This window comes from Vanessa atalanta, chromosome 20 (genome assembly GCF_905147765.1).
Source record: "Vanessa atalanta chromosome 20, ilVanAtal1.2, whole genome shotgun sequence".
Classification (NCBI taxonomy): domain Eukaryota; kingdom Metazoa; phylum Arthropoda; class Insecta; order Lepidoptera; family Nymphalidae; genus Vanessa; species Vanessa atalanta.
The window spans coordinates 269,415-290,531 of NC_061890.1; the positions used below are offsets into that span (position 1 = coordinate 269,415).

The window sequence follows — 21,117 nt, forward strand, 5'->3', positions numbered from 1 at the left end:
TTGGTACGAATCATTCCTGTCTACAGCTGCTAAATATAGCAACATGCAAGTTGCTTTAAATATCTAACAAATATATAAATATGACAAATAATATCATACGTAGGATTTTTTAATTTATTCCATTAAAGATTTATAAACGAATAAATACTATTTATTAAAACTCTTACGTAATATAATAAAAAAATATATGTATATCTAATTAATAGCATATTAGGTATATATTTTAAATAATTATGACTACAATTTAACAGATTCTCGTCTACTTTAAATATTCACCTCGTTTTTACGCTAATAACTTCAATATAAGGAGTGATGGATAAATTTGTTTACAATAAACACGGCGGTCTGCGGGTGCGCACGTAAAGAGCGCGAGTCGTTCAATCGTCAACGCTGAGCGGTCAACGACGAGTACGGGGTGCAGGTAATTTTTATTTTTTATTATCTTCATTTTATAAGTCTTAATATTTTATTTATATACATAATGTGATAGAAATGTAAATAGAAAACGGATCCGCGGTATATAAACAGCATTTAAATTTATTTCTTAGATTATCGTTTAGTTACTATTGATTACTAAAATTAATTTATATTCATACAAAAAAAAAATGAACTTTTGATCTGCGGTTGTAATTAAATTATTCAGATGTCCGGAAGTGAAGAAAAAATTAATTATAAAATTTCATTAAACTAATGCGTACGTAAACACAATAATTGTGTCGCGTCAATATTCAGCGTGTGAAAAGTTTTAAGTATATGAAAAAAAAAAAAAAAATTATAAATTATGTAAAACAATGTTTATATTTTTGTTCATTTGACACTATAATTTTAAATGTTATACGGGCTACGCATATTTTATTATTAATATAAAATAAATTATAACACTCACTGCACCCTTAAAACTTGATCAGTCGTCGTGAGATCGTGGTGCAAATACGAAAATTAAAAATACAAAATTAACGCCGCAACTCTTGCTGAAAGTAAATATGGGAATGCATTATTTATTTGATCATTTCTGATTTATCTCGCGTTCCTTCCTTCCGACTCACATGTGTCATTTACTTAATAAAATAGTAAATAAGTACTTTATTTTTAATCTGCGTAATTTTTTAATCATTTCTATTAATATTGAACTTTAATTATTATTTTATATTTATTTGATCTATACATATTATAATTATAATTTCATTTTAATTTATCTTACGCCGTTACCCACATATATTCACAATCTGTCACAGCTACAAAGGGCACCGTAAAAAACAGTTTTCACTTTTAGGAACAGAATTTAATTTAGAAATTGTTTAAAACTTATTTTTTTTAAAGTTACTTTTTTTCCCGCCTGCCTACCGATGCCATATAAAAAAAAGTGTTTAATAATATTAAAAAAAAAAACTTAGATAATTATGCAGCGTTAATTAATATATCGTTATATCTTATAAATAATTCACACACACATATATATATATATATATATATATATATATATATAATTTAATGAATTAAAATATATACGTATTAATCACCACGTAATCCATTATTTAAATTGTATATAGCAATTACTATTATTTAAATAAAAAATAGTCTTATGCTATCATTTCTAGACAAAGAGCTATTGTATTGTAATAAAAGATCAATTAAGAACAGGCTGTATGTAGCAATGCCTTTGCCTTTTCTACGAGGAATTAATTATTAAGAATAAAGTCATTGTCATAAATTTTAAATACATTAATAAATTAAAGACTCTAATCAATAGATGTATCGTGTAGGTCCGTTCTAAAGGGGACCAAACAAATAAAATGTGTTTTATTTTAAAAATATATTTTTAAATTTTCCGAATAAAAATTGCAATTTATCTCATCTGAGAAAATGATAATGACCTTATGAATCTATAGGACAAGTATTGTATAAATTGAAATAATCTTACGATTTACACAAGCACAGCTTATTATTATTATTAATTCTTTATCTACCAAATACATTTTATTAAAAAAAATGATTAAGGTAATAAATTATTTCGGGTGATATTCTATTGTCTCTACGTTGCTATTTCTTGACCCAAAAAGTTAGTTGAAATCGTGCGGTTCATTTAATTAAATATATATATTTAGTAGGGTGTTGGTTAGTGGTTAATCTTGCGACACTTTTGACGATGTAATGTAATTATTTTTTTCTTTCTATCTTTTTCTAACGGATTGAAAGTAAGAAGAAATAGATAAAATGATTATGTTAATTATTAATACAAATAAAATAAAAACTAAAGTAAAACTCCCACTGCCGGGCTAAGGTCTCCTCTCGTTTTTGAGATTTGAAGTTTATTTCGCCACACTGCTCTACGGCAGATTTGCATCCGACACATGCAGATTTCCTCACGAATTATTCCTTCACCGCCGAGCCTGAGATGGATTATATACACAAATTAAGCAAATGATAATTCAGTGGTACTCGTCCGGTTTTGAATTCGGAATCATCGGCTCAGATATTCCACCACGCTGTTCCATTGCGGGTTGGCGGAATACACATGTGGCAGAATTTCATTGAAATTAGACACATGCAGGTTTCCTCACGATGTTTTCCTTCACCGCCGATTGGTGCCTGCCTGGGTTTGAACCCGAAATCATCGGTTAAGATGCACGCGTTCTAACCACTGGGCCACCTCGTCTCGTTGTTGTTGATATGTTATAAAATATATTTATTTTATACTGGAATCAAAGTAATTTATAATAGAAAAAAGTATTTATTTAAATAAACTACATGTTAATTATAAAAACAACTTTGACCATGAATTACAATAGACATCGCTTCATGCAAATATCGTTTTGGATATCGGTGCAGTTGGAATTTAACAATTAACATTGAACTATATATATACAGTTACGTGTAATTTATTTATAATATGGTTAAATTCGTACATAATGTTTGTAATCAAATCAAATCAAATGAATATAATATAAAATTGTTATACAAAGTCATATTTAAAATAGTCTCTCCTGGTTCCCACCCGACGCAAAGCTGCCCATAATGCAGGCTGCATTTCCACGCTGTACGGCAATGGACAACCTCTGCGCCAGGTAGGACCCGGAGCGACTGTCAAATCCCCTCTCTCTAAGGCGATAGCCAATCTCCCTGATTAAAGCAAGGGCATCCGACCCCCAACATCCTGACGTCTCGAACGCTAGTGGCACAAATAAAAATCTTTTACACAAGGGGGCATATTTCTCCCGCTTTTTCGCTGCCGCACTCTCAGCAGCCGCCCCAGTCGTCCGTGTTGTATGAGCTAGGTGAGATACTGCAAAGGTATTGACACAGGTAGCATAGTAGTTACGTGTAATAGTTTTGTATGATGAAATATATGAACTTAAGGAGATTTCACTTAAAAATATACTAATTACATTAATTAGTTTATTATCTTGCGATAAATTATATTTACGCAGACGTATAAGCATGTATGTATTATTCTTAAAAAAACCGTCTACTACGATTGTCCTAAATGTTAGTTTCAATTAAAAACTTAACAATGCCCAACCTCAATGACATTAAGATAAAGCGTAAAGAATATTCAAAATGGGCTCATAAATAATAAATTACACATGGACCTAAACAAAAAAATATAAAGACGAATTCAGTGCTGCTTCCATTTTGTAGTCGAAATATAAAAAAGATAAAAAATAAATAGATAATTGTGTAGTTTTATAATCGTAAAGTCATCCATCGCAACACTCGGATGCGAGCGAATGTGAATATTGAATAGTTTAGAAACAAACTACGTTTAATGATTAAACTTTTGTAAAAATATTTAGTGGTTATTTTAGGAAAAAGGATGTAAAATAAATATTTGTCAACCCTGTAACAATATACCTAGAATATTACAAAATTAACTAACTATATGGGAAGGACGTCGTTCACAGGGTACAAGGCTTCCTAAGCTCTTAAGGGGAAATATTGTAGCTTATTCCACAAAGCAAGTTTTAACCCAAGGTAAAACAAGGACAAACGGTACTTTTTATACATACCTGTCACTGCATTCAATCTGGACGCAAAGTCACATAGAAACAAATGTTTTTTTTTTTTATGAGAACACAATGACGTATATATTCTAAAGCCATACAAATAAATTAAATTATGAATATTGAACGTATCAAAAATATTACATTTAAAAAAAAATCATACATATATTAAGACACATGTTCATTGTTATTGTAAAAACAAAGGACAATTAAGAAGAGAAAAAACTAATAATAGACAGATATAAATAAAACATTTACGAAACCGAATAAATAAAAATAAAAGAAACATGTTTCGTTACTAAATTAAATATATTTTTTAAATTCCTGCACGGAGCGGTGGCATGATGGCATACGAGATTATTATGCCGTTTGTCGTCACGGCATATGAGTTGGTCTTACCCCAGGACGCCCAGATACATGTATGCTATATATATAAGAGAAATAAATACTATGCGTTCCTAGTAAATTTCACATTTTACCTTCAAACTGTGTTCTGTGAATCCAATTAATTTGTAATACTTCCCTTTGTCGATATCGTGTTTGTGTTACACAACTGATTTCTATAACGCCGTCCATGCTACGCGATCAGCTGGCGTGTATTTGCCAATGTGAATGCTAAATACGTCCTCTAACAATAACACAACGAAGTCAAAACACGAAAATATCCATTTCTTTGAATTATTAAAAAAAATTAGACTGCCTTATTTCTAATTTTATGTGGAAAAAATGAAAAACGTAAAGAAAATTAAATTATATAAATAATTTTGGTCAAATTCCAATTCGAACGGAACTGATGTATTTGACATTACAAAATTCATTTAAATAAGTTTTCATAATTTTGGCGCCAAATGTAGATGAGCGACTTGCAGCTTAAAATGAAATGAAATCTGAATAAAACCAGTCATAGGTTTCGAAATTCCTAAAAAATCTTTTAAATAAACGCGAAGTTCCGCGGGAGACCCACTAGTTATTATTAATTAGAGCATCAACATTTTTTTTTTAATATTAGGATAGATAAAATAAGGGGAAGAACTTTCAATAATAATAAATTATTGCCAATTCCATACACAATATTCCCGTTTAAACAAAACCTGAGAGGAAAGGACAAAACAACGGACTGAAAAGGGAGAATTGGCTGAATTTGGAGCCCCCAAAGAAAGTGAAGACAAATCTATCTGTTCGTGGATCATGGCGCCAGTTTTTTGGGATGGGCGTGGGATCATTTTATTGATCTCCTTCAATAAGGAAACGATAAACGGCGAATATTATGCGAATTTATTGCAGTATTTAAGTTGTGTTGTTACACCAAGACAATGGATCAGGTCACACGTCTTTTATCGCGATGAGCAAAATCAATGAGATGAAGTTCGAATTTACTTAATGACCTAAGTTTCCATCGAATAAACATGAAAGGAGTTAACGACTCCATAATATTGTACTTCCACTATATATTTAAGATTGTATTGAAAAGAAAATGAGGTTTTGAGTATAAATCTAGAACAAAATTAAGTTGACGCTTAGTTTTATTGTCTAGTGGATAAATATTATCTATTTTTATGTTTAAAATTATTTCGAAACATCGAACATTATCGTTTTTAAACTTCACGTATACATTTAATATACTCTCTAAACAGACTAAATATAGTTTAGACTTTTTTCAGATAAAACAACCAATATGGGGACGATACTGAATAACGTGACACGTTACTACCACTACATAAATGATGACCTGGCCGGTAAGAATTCATTGAATAACAATAGTTTTAGCTCAACGATTACGTATTTCAGTTTTAATGTATTCAACACATATATGAATATGCGTTTTTCTCAGAGAAAAATAACGTTGAGAACATTTTTTTTATTTTTTAATAATTCCTAAAAAACTAATAATTATATTATGTATAATTTAAAAAATATATTATCTTCTGCTACTCAATGCGTGAGAACCTTTGGTGTTCGGACCTTGGGATCTGAAACTAATTTGATCGTCATGAATAAAATATTTTGTTTAGTATATTTATTTTGGCAATTGTGGCAATTAGAATATAAACGATAAAAAATACCTAATTAATTCTAAGATAGTTATCCTGTATGGTTTATGATATCCCTGAATACACCCATATACATGACACCAAAAAAGTTGACAATACTTGTGAGAAAAAAGGAATTTTTTTAATTACGTCTATACTCTATTCTCCGTGAGACTCACCAAGGGTTCCTTATTTTTTGAAAGGTTCTAATCACAAATATTGATCGCTCACGCTTGCATCACCTGCCATCGACCAATGACAATTTAGGTCGAAACCAGAGTTAAGCTGACTGTGATCAACGCTTGTGAATATGAAGACCAGATTTATACTATGTTTAAGAAAATTGAAAAATTAAAAAAAAGCAATGTGTGATAATAATCTTCTTAAATTGAGATTAGAAGATTCAAATAGAGAATTCGGTCTCCTGGTTGTAAACGCACTCCACCGCCGTTTTTACAGTATAAGAGTAACATAAGCCATGTATTAATTGATTTTTGACTTTTAAAGTTTTTATTCAAAGAATGCCTTCTTTTTTAAACTGTGTTTTTATTTTGAATACAAAATATTTTTTAATTTAAGTACCGCTTTTGTTGTTTGTTTTAATTTGATAATATGGTTCTAGATACACGAACGAACAGCTTCTGGTTGGTATCGAACCCGATACCAATATGTATAATAATGTTCCTGTACCACCGATTCGTTCACTCCTGGGGACCGCAGTTCATGGCGAATCGTCCGGCTTACAAGTTGAAAAATACAATCATAGTGTATAACATAGTCCAGATCTTCTTATCGGGACTCATAACCGTTAAGGTAAGTGATGAACATGTATCACTTATAATATGGGTATCACCAAAAAGCGTCAATAGTTTAACATTGTACGTGTAATGTGTAGCAATGTAAAAGTCGCAGAATCGATTCTGTTCATTGAAGACATTTGTAGGGTGCTTAAGAAACGGGGCCTTCGAGTTAACTGGAGAGAAAAGTGCTGAATCAGTATGGCTTTAAAACATATGTAACGTATAAATCAAAGTCATTGAGGCTATCACAAATCATACTAATTTCTCATTAAAATTTTCTTTTGAGTAAAGAATAAATAAAATTGACCCCCACCATACAATATAACATACAAATTAGTGCGTAGTAAAGAAAAGACCCCCAAATGTGAGACAGCAGATTTCATGGTATGGTGCTCGCAAATGTCACCATGCAGAATTCCATAAATTTGTCCCATGTTAAATGGGATGAAGCTCTATCTTTGTCATATAGTTCGGAGTGTGGGGTCCTTACCCAGGAGGTATGGCTGGCCTACACTCTTCAATCTTCATATTAACGAGCCCACTGATGTTCTCAGTAGCCCGCGTTTTGGAAGTCATGTTGATGAAGTTTGTTATTAATATCAGTTACCTCGATGATACGAATGTGCCTTAGTTTATGATCCTAAAAAATCTTAGGAATCTTTGTAAATGCCAAAGTATACGGAGTAGTAAACACTGTTAAAAAGCTGATCGTTTTGAGGTTGGTGTTAAATGCTTAACAACATAACTTTGGTAACAATTAATTATATATGTCTAACTCAAGTGTTTCAATTTAAATACCTTGGATAATTACTGACCACCAGCCCAAAGGTCGATGGTGACATTGAAAGAGAGGTAGGAGCTTTGTCTGCCCGCGGATTGGCGCGTTCGTTAAGGACTGCAAAGATCACATTATTCCGCGCTTTCTGAATGACGTTTTACTCATGTATGTAGTTTGTAGGTGGTTGGTATAATATTAATGTACAATATATTAAAATCCTACATAAATGAGTTCATCATCCTCCTGCCCTTATCCCAATTTTACTTGGGGTCGGCGCAGCATTTCTTCTTTACATAAATGAATTATTACACTAAATTATAAGTCTGGATGAATTTAACCCGTACGAAGTCGGGATGGACAACCAGTAATTAATATTCTCGATATGTTTGAAATTAAATGGTCACAGTAAGTAAATTAATTAAAATGTAATTCTTATTATACATTATATTTAAATATATAATTCGGAAACTATTTTAATTGTTATTTGATTGTACCTTGGCCTTTGATAAAAGCATCTTGAAACATTCCCTACCCACTGGATATGTATAGGGCTATCAATGGAATCTTAAATGAATGATATTACTAGTTTCCGCCCGTGGCTTACCTCGCATAAGAGGGGTGGAGTGTCAGATATGTAAAGTGACTTATCCGATAATCAAGGTCTAGTAAAAAGGCATACTTGAATTGGAATGACTCGCTGTGACTCGGGACGTTCGTGCAATGTTTACACGGAATTGTAAAAATGTACACTAGACGTATATATATTTTTAATATTTAATCTTGATATTAAATAAATATTTATATTTCAAAACATAATGCATTAATATTGTATAGTTTAAAATATGAGTCTTAATTATACAGATATTTCAACTAGGTTTTCTGATGTACCTAATCATTAGAGAAAATCTGCGAAAAATGGCGTAGGTAATATAACATACCTAACATTTAGATAAGTAATATACATGCTAGAGCTCATTGTTAACTATTTTTTTTCCCATTACACGTCATATGTAGTTGAAATATAAAAGGAGCGATATAACATTCTATTTTTCTTAATTTCATAGATTTTTATATGAAATCTTAATAATAAATTATATAAAAAAATTGTATTACATATTTTTGGAAGTAATTGATGTTATACTTTTGTCGACAGAGCATTACATGGCTGTACCTACCAGGCTACTACAATATTTGGTGTCAGAAAATAAACTACGAGGACAACGAAGTCGAGAGGATGGTCATTGATTACGTGTATCTGTACTACGTCATCAAGATCATCGACTTACTTGACACGGTGAGAATTACGCGAGACTTACTATTCGAATTAACAATAAAAACTTCGACGTTTGGTGGTCAGGTACGCATTAACAACGTCGGCGTCCCTTTCCTTTTTTCTAACATCCTTAATTATTGTAATTATTTCTACTTCAACGAAATTATATTCAGAATTACGACTATTAATATTTTTTACTATATAACGTATATAGGTTATCCAAGAAGGTTATCGGTTATGGTCAAATTTTGAAGAGCTCCGGTCGTAGATGCAGAAAAATAAATAGCAAAATATAAAGAGCGGTAAAAAATTACTGGCCGGGTAGAGAGCGGCGCCATGGCTGTATCAAAAAAGTAATATAAAACGTGCCAACAGACGTCGTCAGTTTAGAATGAAATTAAACGAAAATAAAACCTGACATAGTTCCCAGTTTCGAAATTCCTAAAAATCTGTTGAATAAACGCGAAGCGTCGCGGATGACCCACTTGTTCTAATAAGGTTTTAAAATCATCAATTTAATCAACAATGAATTACAATTTATGGGCTGTCTAGGGATCTATATTCGATGCAGCTCTAGTAGTCCATGGGAATGTTATATTGACTGAACATTTTCTAGAGGACGCAATTTTATTAATGGGGCATGTAGGGGGGTTCAATACAATACAATACATCATTTGTAGCAAATAGTGGCTACAATTATGTCAATGTGACTTTTTACCATAAACCCAAATCGCCAACTCCACTAATTTGGGGTTAAGGTTGTATTGACCCCCCTACATTTCCCACAAATAAAATCGCGTCCTCTAGAAAATGTTCAGTTTGGCCCTAAAATTGTAACGTTTCAATGGACTATAGGCCTATTAATGAATAATCCGACCCTGTCGTCTGTGGCTTTATCCGTGCGATTTATAAAACTTTATCGTTTCCTCTAAATCGGTTCAGCGGTTTAAGCGTGAAGAGGCAACAGACAGAGTTACTTTCGCAATTATAATAATAGTATAGCTTTATTAGCATGTATGAGTCACGTCATGTTATAAGTCACGCACACCCCCAGCGTTATTTTTCTTTCGAGAGATTGCTTTCTTACCGACACGACCGCCGCTTGTACAGTCAGAGTAAGAAAACCTTCGTCAGTTTTCAAATTAATTCCTTTATCAAGTCGTAAACTCTTAGTACATTTTGAAACTAAAGCATTAAACAGAAGACTACACATAAAATTAAACTAACATAGTATGGTAACTAGGTTCAAAATAGCGTACATTGCGACGCAATATGTCATACTCAATCGGTAAAGCAGATTATCACTCATACTGAGCACACGAAAATAGACCTTAAGGTGACGCACCTTTTCTTACCTCGACTGTACATCTATGTAAACTTCATTATTATAGTATTGTACGGTATTATATTTTGTATGGATTAAGTGGTAGTGGTCACACCGCACGGTTTTTTTTTCGAGGCTGCAAATTCGTCGCTGTGTTGTGGTTTGATGATAAGGACGTACTTTGAAATAACTCGAATTTATTTAAATAAATAATCACAGATAAAATTGTGTTTAATAAAATATATGCCTAAGTCTATATATAGAGAGCCGAGATGGCCCAGTGAGAGCCGAGATGGCCCAGTGGTTAGAACGCGTGCATCTTAACCGATGATTTCGGGTTCAAACCCAGGCAGGCACCACTGAAATTTCATGTGCTTAATTTGTGTTTATAATTCATCTCGTGCTCGGCGGTGAAGGAAAACATCGTGAGGAAACCTGCATGTGTCTAATTTCAACGAAATTCTGCCACATGTGTATTCCGCCAACCCGCATTGGAGCAGCGTGGTGGAATATGCTCCAAACCTTCTCCTCAAAGGGAGAGAAGGCCTTTATCCCAGCAGTGGGACATTTACGGGCTGCTAATGCTAATGCTAAGTCTATATTCTATTTTAAATGAAAGTATTTTCTTAATCTATTTATTTTAAACAATTAAGCAAACACACAGTTAAAATTTTCGGCGTTTTTAAAAATAGTTTTTTTTTTCATACAAATAATTAATTTCAATTAAATAATAATAATCTACTTATTCATGATCAAATAATAATAATTGTTATTATTTTGTCCCCACTACTATAATACTTACACATTTAAACCTTAATATAAACTTATAATAAAATTATTATTGTACAATAAGATAAGAGGTGAAGTTGTCTGTCTGTCTGTTTCGAGCGGCTTGACAGTTATTTGGCAGTAAGCGAGATACTTCATCGTGTAGTTTTAACGTCACAGAAGTATAACATCAAATGTATACTGACTAATACATACTATATGTTCCTAACCGCCTAATTAGTGGTAACACGTACATCTAGAATATGTGCCTTTGACATAATGTACCTTGCAATACTTCTTATATAAGCCAATTATTACCATTTGTACTATTTCCTCGCTTTGAAGATATTCCCGGCCAAACAGATAGACAGAGTCATTTTGGGTTTGGAATCTTTTAAATATGACATTATTAATGTTCCTTCACTTGGAAAAAAAGTTTGAAATCACAGACAGACATTTTAACATTATTTTACCTTCATAATTAATAATTTTTAAGTAGTAAATTATTTACCTAAAGGTGTTGAGGGCAATAGATTAATTTTCAAAATCTTGCAAGGAGCTAATAAAGGAAAATACCTAAACCTGCAAAAAATCTGCCACACATGTATCCACGAAACCGCATTTAAAATAATATTTAACATTAAACAACAGTCAGTGTGGGCCACGTCTTTGAAAAAGGACGACGAGCTCTAACTCCAGCGAAAATCTGCTGATATTTACTACCACGCACCTATCTAAAACTAAAAAGTTAAAAAGGATGTAACTTAAAAAAAACCCGCATCGGAATAGAGTGAAGGAATATGCTCTAAACCTTCTCGTCAATGGGCGAAGAGATCTTATAGGATATTTAAAGGTTAGGTTTCAGATACTTAAACGACTAAATGATTACGTTTTTGTTTCGAGAATTTTATTTAACAATTTGGTTATTAATAACAGTATTTAAAACAGGATATTTACCATGTTTTTTATTTTTATTTGGTGGAGCTCGATATTTCGACATTATCTACGAATGTCTTGTTCACGAGAACAAGACATCCGTAGATAATGTGATAATTCTGTTAGTAATCAAAATAAACATGTTAATTTAAAATTTGGTTATTTATTTGAAGTCTAAAGGGTATTTTAGATAGTGGCTTTTTGCTATTGTATCAGGTCATTATAGAATATTCAAAGGTTGTTGATGACATGACGTTACGGTAATGATGTCGTTTTAGTTAGGGCGGTTTCTCTTTTGTCCGTCTGTAACATATATTTTTTTCATTATTGGTTTTCAAATATCATCATGGTACATCTCTTTATAGACACATATTTTAATTCAACCCACAAATAAACACAGCGAGCCGTTGAACGAGCTCGGAAATGTTACTATGAAATATTCAATACCGGATATGGGTTCGAGGTTCACTTCATAGCTCATTAAAACCGTTGTAATATAATGTATTCAATGGTAATAAATCCAGTTGTTCTAAATATTTATTTGTTTTACAATAGCACATTTGTGACACCACTGGCCATTAACATAATGTATGATTATAATTTCATGCATAGAATTTATATTTAATTACTTATACTTTGAATTAAAAAAAGACATTGTCATTCGTACACATGTTAATATTTTTAGGTAAATTAATAATTTAATTAAAATTTTTGCTTAGGATAGAATGTGTCACGAGATTCGTGTCAAATATAAATGGTTATGGGTAGGAAGGCGATACAGCTGTAATTGTGTCATTGCTAGGTCTCCTCTTCTCTCGACGGTTAGGGTAGGTTAGGATAGAGTTACACTAGCATGAAGGAGCGTTTCCGTGACGTCCACTGAAGAGACGGCTGATTTTTAGTGGGCATTCCGGTGTTCACTAGGCCTAATAGGCAACGAGTCCCACGTACCTACGTTTCCCCCGCTCATGCAGGGAAAACGAGTAATCCGTTTTTCCAACTGGATAAAAAAAAATAGGATTGAGTTTCGAACCGTCCATATATACGTTTACACACATGATTACATTAAAATTTAATTAATGCATCAATAATATCAATGAACTTTTAATGACACCTTGTTAAAACTAAAAAAAGAATACGCAAATACATAGTAATTAATTATATAACTACATTATACTAAAAATCCATAAATGAATAGATCGATTTTTCTTGTATATTTGCAGGTATTTTTCGTGCTACGAAAGAAGTTTAATCAAGTAACGTTTCTCCACGTGTATCACCACTTGGGCATGTGTCTGCTGGGCTTCATTGGGACGAAATTTGTGCCGGGTGAGTATGGAAAACATAAACTTTTCTGAATTGAATTGTACCAAAACTCGACCCCTACAAACTTTCTTAGGGATGTACATAGTGGTCGGATGTAATGATGACATCTGATGGCAAGTGGCAATGGTAAGATCTAAGATGTTACATCCTCAACAATGCCTGTGGTTTCAACACTTTCTTACCCTGCAACCGGAACACAACACTTGCGGTACAATATGCGATGAGTGGGTGACACCTACCCAGACGGACTTGCACAAAGCCCTCCGTCAAGTAAAGGTTTAACCAAAAACAGAGTAGTTGTTGTGGCAGAATAAAACGCAATCATGAGCAACCAATTATTCGATTATTTGTTAATCAATCATCTGTAATCGTATATATACTTATAATTCAAAGTAATTGGTAATCGCATCAGGTTTCTCTGAAAGCCTTTCTGGGTGTTGGCCTCGAGATTTGCCTCTTTACCCGGTCACTTCCACAAAGGCAACGTGGGCCAGGTCACTCGATTTGATTCAAAGGTCAAGGTCAATAGGTTCAGTGATTGCGGTCATGGGCGGTTAAAGAGAGTTCAAAAACGGCGCCAGGCGTCCTTATAATTAATGAGGACCGATAACGTAAAAATTACGTTCATTTAATAAATAAAGTTTAACCTTGTTCCCAGATATATAAGGTCAAATAATAAATATACCGCAATAGTTGAACGCTTAAGGGCGCTTATAGGGATGTGAAATCGTAGGATTGAACCTGATTATCTTAGGGTTATTCAGGTACGCACTCTTGACTCGAGACTCACTCTGAACTGAAGGGGAAAAGACGGAACAAGGTACTATGTACACAATTTTTAAACGTTGACGAGTGGGTTCACCCAGGTTGTGAATGCTAAAAAATATATTTACAATCTAGGTATGCCTTTTAAGCCGCTTTAGGCCTCGACCTGTAAGGAAATCGGTCCTTGATATAACAGAAATAAAACTAGTAAGTCAAAGTTCGTAAACTTTTGCGAGTCATGGGCATTCCATAAATCGACCTTATACTTCATACGTTCTTGAACTCAGTTTAAATAATTATGACAATATTACCTTTTGCATAAAGTTTACCTAACAAGGAACGGATTATAGTTTTGCGATCATTGCCATACGTTATTTTAAAACTTCATTTGGTGGTAGGGTTTTGTGCACACCCGCCCGGGTTGCTCCGAACCACTCATTATATATTCTATCGTCAAAAAGCAATATTTAGTATTGTTGTGTTCCGGTGTTAAGGGTGAGTGAGCCAGTGTAACTACAGGCAAAAGGGGCATATGATCTTATTTCCACGCGTTGGCGGCGTATTGTTGATATTAGAAATGGTTAGTATTTCTTGTTGTCTGTGGGCAGTGATGATCACTTATTATCAGGTTTCACATTTGCCAGTCCGGCTGCCTAAACATGTTATAATATAAAAAAATCTGATTTTACAATTCGATAAATATATATTTAACTTAACTTTAAATTGAAGTCCCTTTAAATTTTGTATTTAAGAAAATTTACATTAGAAAGATTTTAAAAGCACGACAATTTTTTTTATTTTCAGTAAATACATATACCTAACTCCAGGATTACTGTCTGCTATTCCCGTTTAGAAGTTGTAATAGTTCAAGGATCAATGTTATATTTTTTTTATTATAATTTCGAGAAAAATATCCGATGAGTCAGGAGCTAAAGGCCAATAAATGAGACCTTTTGACCTGATCTTGTAACACGATCGTGCCCATGACACTTTGTTTTTATTGGGTTACTTTAAAATGATATGTCTATAACCATTTTTGGAAATGTTTTTTTTTTAAATACAGGTAGTATCTTAAACGACTTATCGATTACGTTTTTGTTTTGAGAATTTTCTTAAACAATTTGGTTTTTTACTATTAAGACAAGTTGGAAAGGAACTTTATTTATTTGGGAAACAAACAATTGTAATTACACTTAATAGTAAAAACCAAATACAAGAAAAACATAAATCAATCAAGTTTGTACTTAAAATTAATACAAACAAATGACTACTTACATTAAAAATATAAAAACAGAGAGTACAAAAAGCAATTAACAGTTAAAGTTTAATAATATGACGTAAATTAAATTTTAATTCAGTATTTTTTGAGTTAAATATCTCTAATCCTTTACAATGTACGTTATAATGTTTAGTAAATATGAGTTCAAATCCTCTTTATAGTTCATATCATGCTTTATAGTCATGTTTCCGATGACCCCCACGGATAAATCCAATAGGGTTCTTGTGACATCGTTCTTAACACAGTACAATATAAAATAAAATGTATATTTAATTAAATAAATTAAAAAAAATGAGTGATGCTCGTGCACAATATGTCTTAATGTGTAGATAACTAATGTAAGAATAAAAACAGTGAAAACAAAGTGGCAATAATGATCAACCTTACCTCCTTGCAATTTTAAAATAGTGAATGAAGCTTGCTCATGTTTCAATTTAAACAATAGTCATAAATGGAGCATCGCTGGAAAAATCTTTCTCATCATTGTCCTGAAAAAATCCTTACAGTATCACTTATGATTTAATTATTAATAATAATAATATTTATTTACAGGTGGTCACGGCATTATGCTGGGGTTCATTAATTCGATTGTTCATTCTGTAATGTATACCTACTACTTGATATCAATTGTCAGACGGGAATGGGTCAGGATATGGTGGAAGAAATACATAACTCAGCTGCAAATAGTAAGTTTTTGTAGAAGACTCTGGTCTAAATTTAAACAGAGAGAAAGACAATCAAAACCAAGTAACAAATCTCTATCGGGTTAAATTAATAATAATTAGTCAATCTAATCTTAAATCTGATGGATTGTTATTCCATGTTCACCATTGAAAATCTGTTTTCATACCATATTTAATGAATGTCGGATTGAAGAAGATTTTTTTTGTAAGAAATTTTAATATATATGTCTGTCAATTAATTACCTATCGTTCGATTTTGACTATAAATATAACTAATAAACTTAAAATATATCATAACATTATTTTAATGTAGACGATATGAGAATGGTGTTTATGTCATTTATTATAATCTTTTAATATTTACTGTCGCCATCTTGAATACTTGTATTGCGTAAATATTTAATGAACAAAGAATGCCAAGATGGCGCTTAGGCCATCTTTTGTCCCATTCAACTGCGATGAAGCTTCATTAATTAAATAAGTCAGGCATAGCATTATGTTTTTTAAGGTATATTTAAACGTTTTTTTTTACAGTTGCAATTCCTGCTGCTGATTCTGCACTTTGGCCATGTGATCTTCGAACCCTCCTGCGCGTACCCGAAGTGGGTGTCGTTTGTATTTTTACCCCACAATATATTTATATTGATTTTGTTCACGGACTTTTATATCAAAGAGTACATTTATAAAAAGAAAAAATAAGTGAATGTAATCATTAGTAATCCTATTTAGTTTGTAAAGCAATAAAGCAATTATTTATTACATTTTGTTATTATTACATTTTTTATTTACCTAATTAATCTAATGACGTTACTTAACCCACATGTCGAATTATAAATCGAATACTTTTCAAATTTTTGTCTCATGTTACGTTAATAAAGAAATTTAGAAAAAAAAGAAGTCTCATCCTAAAGAAAACTGAAAACGACAACGTGTTAACGCATTTATTAAACTTCTATGTAACATTTCAATATTTAAAAACAATAAATATTTTTCTATATAAACAAAATATATATTCAACCAAACAATTAAAATGAAGTTTATTTTTGTTGGGAATAGTTGAAGTTGGGTCGGTTACGTATCATTTAAAATCAGGAAGGTATATATGTATATATATGTAGGTATCATAACCCATATCCCTTATATGATAGTTGAATTGGCCCACCGAACGTCATAATTCTTTAAATTAGAGAACCTTAAACTGTCATATATATTTTACATTCTAATCTAAGCTAGTTTTTTTTTTAATAAAGGTAGTCACATATTGTCTTTTAATACATACGCCTGACATCTGTCATTATTCACTTTTTTTTAAATTGCCCTTAACGTTTGATCAAATGAGTCATCATTTTTCAACCTCCACTTAGGCTAAATTTACTCTCCTCCTTATGTTATATATTATTAAAGCAATTAGGCTCTTTTTGTACAAAATGTCATAGACCGTGTATTTAATTTTTAAAAAGGTATTTACTATAATTTTGACAATCGCCTTGAAGTTTATTGGAATCACCACTATTATCTCTATAGCAACCGAGCTAGAGGAGCAAGTGATAGCAAAGATATCTTTAAAAGTAAATGAGTAAATTTTGGTCTTATTTAACATATTGGTATTCATATTCATAATATTATGTTTCTTATGACTTTTTTTAAATTTTACAATTGTTTAAAAATACAGTTAGCTTAGCTTCACTTAATATATTTTGTTAAATGACGCTTTAAAAGTGCTTGTAAAAGCCTACTGGAATAAAGTATATTTTGATTATGATTCTTGCTACCATTCCTCGCGTTTAAGATTTATATAATAATTATTTTTAATTAATATTTGTTTATATTTAAGGACTTAATGTTAATAATTCATAATATAATAATAGATTGCATCCTATATTAATAATTTCGTGCAGTAAACTTATCCACGATTATTAATCGTTAAAAAATAATGTTTTTTAAACATATTTCCACAAAATTCGTATAATCGAGATAATTCGATATTAAACGGGCGGCCATGTTTGATGTTTACGGGTACATTCAGAAGGTGAGTTTTAAATAATATTTTCGTGCTTCTGTACGGTACTTAGTATATTTAATTATTTATATTTGTTTAGTTTTATTTATTTTAAACGAGCGAAGGTTGTTTTTCATCTAGTACAAAAAATATTGACCTTTAGTGCATCATTGTTAGTTTTTTTAGTATTTCCATGTTGTTGTTGTGGTAGATAAGTAACAGAAATCTTAACTATGTTAATTATAAACATTTGCAAAAAACACAAAATAATAAAACTTTAGAGCTGGCCTTATTCGAGAGACGCATTTGCGATGAGCAAGTGTCTATTACTATACAGCCTAACTAGCTGTAGTTTATAATCTGTATAAAATGACAACATTTAAACATGTCGATCTCATATGTGTCAATGTCATTATGTGTAGTAAAATACAGTGCATGTACCTTTGATTTGTTAAAAGTTATTATTATTACTACCTACTACTGTTATAATATTATGTGTAAGATCCATTAAATAGAATATAATAAAAATGACACAGGAAAATAGGACACCAAGACCGGGGGAAGCGGCGTTGCAAAATATGCAATTGCTTAAGAAAGAGAGTTCCGTTTTCAAAGTTCCCAAAGTGCCCCCCAAAAAGAAAACAACAAAACAGTCTAATATTTTAGACGAAGAAGTTTACGTTGAGGTAAATTAAATTCAGTGTATTTGTATTGACTTATTTTAGTAATACCAAAGTCTCGTAGACTTCGTTTTGTTTTATTATTTGTTATTGTGCAATGTGTGTTTTGTTTCAGGGCATAGCCAGGATAATTCAAAGAGACTTTTTCCCTGATTTAGAGAAATTAAAAGCACAGAATGATTATTTAGAGGCAACAGAAAATAAAGACTATGCCAGGCTCAGAGAAATAGCGCGCAAATACAGTGGAAGTAGACCTCCTACAGAACCATGTAAGCAGAATTGGAATACCAGTGACAAAATATTAAAGTTTTTAAATAAAGTATGCATGTCAAAATTTGTGTGTACAAATATTTTTTATTTATTTGTAGATAATACACCGGCAACATTTGACACACCAACTGTTGGCAGACCCTATTCACCGTCCAATACAGAGTCTCCAGCAGTTTCAACAAAGTCCACTGATAGTGATACAGAAAAACCAAAGGACTTATTAGAAAAATATTCTTTGGGTAAGACTACAACATTATACACAACAAACATAGACATTTACCAGTAGTCACATCAAAAAGTTTTTATTTGTATTCAAAAATGCTTATAAGAGCCTACTTAAATAAATATAATTTGAATTTTGACATTGAGTGGAATCCTTAATTTTTATCATTCCTCGGAGAAAGACAGCATTACAGTTAAGAGCAAGCTAATGATTGTTTTATTGCTAAATTTAATCCGTGGAATGCTTCTATTATACCATTTGTATGATATTTCAGGAACTGACAAATCAATTTTATTCTTCCTTTAGATTCATTTCTCGCAATGCACACCAGCGAAGACAATGCCAGCTACGATCGTGTAATTGCACTCGAAGATAAGAAACGCTCGTCAAAGTTCGCATCACAGATGGAGGCAGAAGTAACGTCAGCGGCTCTCGCAGACGCCGCGCTCACCCTGCCGTCTATAGAGCGGCAAGCCGACCAGAGCGAGCGGCCACAAGAGGTACTAGTGTGTTCATACGCTAACAATAACTAAAAATTTATATTCATACATTAGTTAAGTAATAATTTCCAAAGATACAATTATTATCTTAAATAAACAATCGTGCTCAATATGTACCATGGATCAAACTCAAAGAGAAAGTTTCCTGCAGACCCGTGCGGGCGGATGTCCCCTGTAGTAGCCATTCCACCGTTAATGAGTCGTGTGCGCAGCTGGACACGTGGCGGTACCGCGCCAAGAACTTCATAATGTACGTGCCGGACGGGCGCGCGGCGGGCGGGGCGCGCGCGGCCGCGCTGCAGCACCGCAACACGCGCCTGCACCGCCAGCCCTTCGACCCCGCGCGCGACAAGGAGGCCATCACCGCGCTGGCCAGGAGCCAGGTGAGCCCGCTCAACCTCGATCCTCGTGCATCCGCAAAATATGTATAGCAAAACAGGGAACGAAGGTGATAGTCCTGTGACAGCCCGACTACCTAATGCCACACGGAGTCAATTCACGAAAAATATAATTGCATTAATTTGTCTTTTTTTGCTTATAAAAGTGATCTATTAAATTTTTTGTTACCAGGATGCCACGGTCAAAGGGAAGATCGGAGTGGACGGCGTCAGCATAGTACAGGAGAAGCCCACGGCCGAGTACTCGTTCGTGGCGACCCCGTCGCCCCGCCCCGGCGACGGACCCGACCGGTCCCCCCTGATGACGTGGGGGGAGATCGAGGGGACCCCCTTCAGACTGGACGGCGGCGACACGCCTCTACCGGCGTGAGTGAATCAAATTTTTTTACTACATCTGACAGTCATGACGTATATATAAGAGAAAGCACTCTCCGATGTGGAGTAATAAAGAGGACGTCCCCGCAGAGCCGGCGCGGGCGCGGCGTACCGCATGCTGGAGTGCGGCGCGCGCGAGCGCCTGGCGCTGCAGCTGTCGGAGCGCGGCGCGCGCCGGCGCACGCCCTCGCCGCGCGCGCCGCCGCGCAGGTACGCGCCGCGACCTCACACGCCACACCCTCGCGACGTTCTGATTATTTCGGTCGTTAGAAACTGTTTTTTGTAGTTTCAGAAGCAACACCGAGAGACTGGCGAGCATGTCGCCGGCGGCCAGGAAGCTGGCCGCTAAACATTTGCTCTCCCCGCGTCTGAAGTTGACCCCCAATGATGTGGGGATTCTCTCGCACACCCCCAAGCGGAATCGGACCCCGAGGACGCCTCTCGTGACGACGCCGGGCGCATCGACTTCCTCTAAGAATGTCTCGGCCCCACCATCTACTTCCGGAAGTGACAGCACCGGCGTTACGACAGATAACAATATCACAGATAATCTTTTACAGATTAATGTAGCGAAGAGGACGAGATTAAAAGCTCAGGACTTCTTTAATTAAGTCTAGTTTACAAGAATTATAATAAGTGTGCATTAAGAGAGAGTTTTATTTCCCTGATTAGACGTCAATAATATGATATTACGATTATGTTTGAAAGA

General features: G+C 33.5%; 3 protein-coding genes across 5 annotated transcripts in view; 2 read left to right on the forward strand and 1 right to left on the reverse strand.

Moving 5' to 3' along the window:
* Positions 1-327: 327 nt before the first annotated feature.
* LOC125071718 (elongation of very long chain fatty acids protein AAEL008004-like) lies at positions 328-16,682 on the forward strand. 2 transcript variants are annotated; one of them, XM_047682068.1, is made up of 7 exons: positions 328-421; positions 5,663-5,737; positions 6,654-6,844; positions 8,763-8,903; positions 13,134-13,239; positions 15,833-15,966; positions 16,498-16,682. In XM_047682068.1, the coding sequence occupies exons 2-7, from the start codon at positions 5,677-5,679 to the stop codon at positions 16,660-16,662; spliced, it is 798 nt and encodes a 265-aa protein (XP_047538024.1). In that variant the 5' UTR covers positions 328-421; positions 5,663-5,676; the 3' UTR covers positions 16,663-16,682. The 2 variants fall into 2 exon arrangements, with proteins under 2 accessions (XP_047538024.1, XP_047538025.1); XM_047682069.1 differs by lacking the exon at positions 328-421 and adding an exon at positions 4,572-4,593.
* LOC125071717 overlaps positions 8,241-21,117 on the reverse strand; it is a 34,416-nt gene continuing 21,539 nt past the window's right edge. The window contains exon 7 of the transcript XR_007119936.1: positions 8,241-8,252. The gene's annotated coding sequence lies outside the window, so the exon portion shown is untranslated. The remainder of the gene's footprint in view (positions 8,253-21,117) is intronic.
* LOC125071716 (splicing factor ESS-2 homolog) lies at positions 18,373-21,055 on the forward strand. 2 transcript variants are annotated; one of them, XM_047682064.1, is made up of 8 exons: positions 18,373-18,648; positions 18,758-18,911; positions 19,011-19,151; positions 19,442-19,635; positions 19,848-20,018; positions 20,206-20,399; positions 20,499-20,618; positions 20,695-21,055. In XM_047682064.1, the coding sequence occupies exons 1-8, from the start codon at positions 18,490-18,492 to the stop codon at positions 21,017-21,019; spliced, it is 1,458 nt and encodes a 485-aa protein (XP_047538020.1). In that variant the 5' UTR covers positions 18,373-18,489; the 3' UTR covers positions 21,020-21,055. The 2 variants fall into 2 exon arrangements, with proteins under 2 accessions (XP_047538020.1, XP_047538021.1); XM_047682065.1 differs by lacking the exon at positions 20,499-20,618.

Excerpts from the sequence above, each read along its gene's own strand:
- LOC125071716 (XM_047682064.1), top strand. The coding sequence starts at position 18,490 with ATGACACAGGAAAATAGGACACCAAGACCGGGGGAAGCGGCGTTGCAA. Across the intron at positions 19,636-19,847 it reads AGAGCGAGCGGCCACAAGAG|CTGGACACGTGGCGGTACCG; the intron begins GTACTAGTGTGT and ends TCGTGTGCGCAG. Across the intron at positions 20,400-20,498 it reads GGCGACACGCCTCTACCGGC|AGCCGGCGCGGGCGCGGCGT; the intron begins GTGAGTGAATCA and ends ACGTCCCCGCAG.
- LOC125071718 (XM_047682068.1), top strand. The coding sequence starts at position 5,677 with ATGGGGACGATACTGAATAACGTGACACGTTACTACCACTACATAAAT. Across the intron at positions 5,738-6,653 it reads CATAAATGATGACCTGGCCG|ATACACGAACGAACAGCTTC; the intron begins GTAAGAATTCAT and ends ATATGGTTCTAG. Across the intron at positions 6,845-8,762 it reads CGGGACTCATAACCGTTAAG|AGCATTACATGGCTGTACCT; the intron begins GTAAGTGATGAA and ends TTTTGTCGACAG.